This window comes from Sus scrofa, chromosome 2, assembly GCF_054392235.1.
Source record: "Sus scrofa isolate SSC_HxYL_T2T_F1_AM1 chromosome 2, Sscrofa_HxYL_maternal_Yorkshire_Landrace_v2.0, whole genome shotgun sequence".
NCBI lineage: Eukaryota > Metazoa > Chordata > Mammalia > Artiodactyla > Suidae > Sus > Sus scrofa.
The window spans coordinates 63,604,819-63,609,083 of NC_139384.1; the positions used below are offsets into that span (position 1 = coordinate 63,604,819).

The following is a 4,265-nucleotide window of genomic DNA, read 5'->3' on the forward strand; positions in this document are numbered from 1 at the left end:
TTCTATGTAAAGTTTCCTAGGAGTGGAAGTATATACACATTATTTTTTGAGTCCTAAAACTGGCATGCTGCACTAACAAATATAGTACTGAGTGACATTCTCACCAGCAATGTGTGGCAGTCTTCCCCAACACTCAATGTTGATACATCCCAGCTCCTAACTAGAGGTTCAAGTTAAGTAAGATGAACAGTTCAAGCCCCATTTCTTGCTCCATGGCCTGTGCAGCAGAAAAGTACCAGTGCTCTCCAGTATCTAACTTTTTGAGGAAGCTTCTTTGTGCTTATGCTATAGGAACGATTTAGAGCAAGTTAATCTGAAGCTCCAAACTTTCAACTTTTGGCATCCAATAAGACTACCCTCAAACTAACAGCTTCACATTTCATCACATCTCATAGCCTCATACAACACATGGATTAGAGGAAATTGGTACCAAGTGTTGAGTGATTCATTCATGTTCAGAGGAGAAAGTTGTGGGAGGTGTCTTTATGAAATCTTCCAGCAAAATCCAGAGGGGACCACCTGGTTGGAAAAGAAGTATGGGGACACTTTTCATTTTCAAATATTATCTAATAACTAACCTTGATCCAGCTCAAAAAGGGAATAATTATAATAAAAATATCTGTTCCCATGTAACCACATCTAGATTCAAAATTCTCTAAGTACTACCACATGTAGGGAGGGTTTGGTTTAAGAAAATGATGAATTGTGTTTCAAAAACAATAACAAAACTAGGAAAAAAACCATAAGAATATGGGTTCTTCTTACAGAGTTAGCATTTTATTGAGTCTTTTTAGAAATGCAGTTTTTTAAAAAAATCTTCCCTCCTCTCCATTTGGGAGCATCAGTATCAAGGGACACACAGTAGAGGAGAGGCTTTATATTTTTTAAATGTTTGATAATTTAATTTATGTTTATAGATTTATAAATCACTGACATGATTAACCTTGAACATTTCAGTTTATTACATGAGGCTTAAATTGTCAATACTTTGAAATGGCTTTGCTGTTTATTCTTTACTCAATTTTAAGTAATATTTTTGTCCACAGCAGTTATTTATTCTAGGGTAAACTTTGCCACTTCCCCCTGACACACATTACAGAGGACTTTATTCAAACCTGGATTCAAAAAGGAAATATGGTACCATCTTTATGGGACTGCATATGTAACAGTGGTTATATTTGTGAAAGACAAGAGCAGGACTTTTGGATGGGGCATTATTATGTCTGCTTGGAGATAAAAAGTTGCCCTCAGCAGTGGATTTTGGCAGTGACATTAATGAGTTTTGTGTTTGCAGGCTTTCTCATGGTAACTTTGGTGAGGACTTTTTTGTTTTTTTGGACCTAAATAGGATGCCAAGTATCCACATGTAGGTATATGATAACTAGAGATTGCCCAGAGTTAGAGGGCATTTTGAATTTCTGAAAATAATTAAATTCATTTTCTTAATTTGTGATTTTGTTGATAACATTTTTCCCCCAGAGTGAACACTGCAAGGCTGTTGACTATTTTGTTTTTAGCAACATGCCTCAATTATGCTTGTGCTTAAAATATATTAAAGTGATGTATGGTTTATTAACTTCTTGTGGCTACTGTTAAAATACCACAAATTCAGTGCCATAAAGTGACACAAATTTATTATCTAACATTTCTGGATGCCTTGCATCCAAAGTGCTCATGTTGGGATAAAATTAAGATGTCAGGAGAGCTATATTTTTTCTGAAAGTTATAGGGTAAATTCTATTCCCTAGACTTTTTAAGTTTCTAGAGACCAATAAATTCCTTGCCTCATGTTCCCTTTCATTTTGAAAACCAGCATTTGAATTGCTGGACCTCCTTCTGGAATGTCATGTCTCATCTTCTGATCTCTGCCTCCCTCTTTCCTGCCTCCCACTTAATAGAGTACCTATATTTACATTGGGCACAATTGGAAATTGGGTTATTTTTAGTGTTATTATAAAGGGCTATTAGGCTATTTCAGGGTTGATAGTGTGAGAATTGAATTAAGCTGTAAAATGTCAAGCTACACTCTAGAGAGTTGGAATTTGCTTGGTAAAGGGGAGAAATCCCTACATATTTGGTAACTGGAAGTATTGGAAATGGAAGTATTCATTTCCTGTTGTAGCACAGTGGAAACAAAACTGACTAATATCCATGTGGATGAAGGTTTGATCCTTGGCACTGCTCAGTGTGTTAAGAATCTGGTGTTGTTATGAGTTGCAGTTTGGGTCACTTATATACCTTGGGTCTGGTATTGCTATGGCTACATTATAGTCCTGCAATTATAAGCTCAGACACAAACACTACACTGGGAACTTCCTTATACCACAGATGTGGTGCTAAAAAAGAAGATAAATAAATAAACAAATGGAATTGTTGAAAGCAGAGAAGAAATACACGAGGTGTATTTTTTTTTTTTTTTTTTGGTTTCTTTTTACTTTCCACACCTCACTTCCTAAGTTATTCATTCTGGTCACATTCAGGCATCCAATAACCAATAAATCAATCATCCTTTCTCCATCCAAAATTTACTTAGCTTTATTATGTGTTGGACAGCATTCTGAAGACCAAATATGCAGAATAAATAGAACAGATAATAGGTAAAATTACAATCCAGATACAGTAAACACCAACCTCATTATGCCATTAGCATTACATTGCAGCATAAACATGAACAAACTAAAAATATGGTTACAACCCAAAAAGAAGAATCAGAGCTATACTTACTGATTTATGGTGTAACTCTTTTTTTTCCCTCTAGAATTATGATTATGAGTTGGAAAATTTTATCTGAAGCAGTAGACCCTGAGGTCTGACATTTAAAATATGCATTGTGAATTTCTCCCATATAGAAAGGGTTTTCTCTTTCTCTCTCTCTCTCTCTCTGTCTTTTTTTTTTTTTTTTTTTTTTTTTTTTGGTGTTCGTGGCTTCCTGCTCTCCTGGAGCTGTCATAGAAGATGTCAATGGAGAATAGAAATTCGACCTCTGACTTTATCCTCCTGGGACTTCTGGTACACAATAAAGCTATAGGGATTGTCTTTGCAGTTATTTTTGCAATTTTTGTGGTGGCTGTAACTACAAATTTGGTCATGATATTCTTGATTCAGGTGGACTCTCGCCTCCACACTCCCATTTACTTTCTGCTCAGCCAGCTGTCCATCATGGACACCCTTTTCATTTGCACCATTGTCCCAAAGCTCCTGATAGACATCATCTCTAAAGATAAGACCATTTCCTTTGTAGACTGTGGCATCCAGATGTTTCTCTGCTCAACCATGATTGGCTCAGAGTTCTTCCTATTGAGCCTCATGGCCTATGACCGCTACATGGCCGTCTGCAACCCACTTAGATACCCAGTCCTGATGAACCGCAGAGTGTGTCTTCTTCTGGCTGCTGGTGCCTGGTTTGGTGGATCCGTGGAGGGCTTTCTGCTTACCTCTGTCACCATGACTCTCCCCTACTGCAGTTCCCGAAGTATCAACCATTTCTTCTGTGAGATCCCTGCAGTTCTCAGATTAGCCTGTGCTGACACATCCTTGTATGAAACCTTGATGTATATCTGCTGTGTACTCATGGTGCTCATCCCTATCTCTATTATCTCAACCTCCTACACCCTCATCTTGTTAACCGTCCACCGCATGCGCTCAGCTGAGGGCCGGAGAAAGGCCTTTGCCTCTTGTTCTTCACACTTGATTGTGGTCAGCATTTTCTATGGGGCTGCCTTCTACAATTATGTGCTGCCCCAGTTATTTCACACCCCTGAGCAGGACAAGGTGGTGTCAGCTTTCTATACCATGGTCACACCCATGCTCAATCCTCTCATCTACAGCCTCAGAAACAAGGATGTCCTGGGAGCAGTTAAAAAGGTACTTGCACAGTGCTTATCTACCCAGAAAGTTTCCACAGTTTATGCTTAGAGATTCAATAGGCTAGACATAGGTTTTCCAAATAACATCCCCGTATATCCTGTTTCACAAGAGACTATCTGTTCAGCTATCAGAGGTTATTTAGAATTGGCAATTAAGAGAATTTACCCTGACTGGTTCCTTCCTCCCAGATGAAGGGAACCAAAAAATATTTCATTATTTATTAAGGACGTTAAATAATTCCTCTTACACCAGTTCGTATCTCTTGGGAAATAAGGGGGAAAAAAAGATCAGATATTAGAGTTCAGTGAAACTCTCATTAGGTCCCATTTACATTTGCCTCATGAACAAGCAGACCAAAATCAATCCAAAGCTACAGAATTTCTGTGATTATTTAAGTA

General features: G+C 37.9%; 1 protein-coding gene across 1 annotated transcript; it reads left to right on the forward strand.

The window, feature by feature from the left end:
* The first annotated feature begins 2,889 nt into the window (after positions 1-2,889).
* On the forward strand, positions 2,890-3,915 carry LOC110259747 (olfactory receptor 2T11-like). Its single transcript, XM_021085486.2, has one exon. It carries the CDS (start codon positions 2,956-2,958, stop codon positions 3,913-3,915), a length of 960 nt encoding a protein of 319 aa, XP_020941145.1. The 5' UTR covers positions 2,890-2,955.
* The last annotated feature ends 350 nt before the right edge of the window (positions 3,916-4,265 follow it).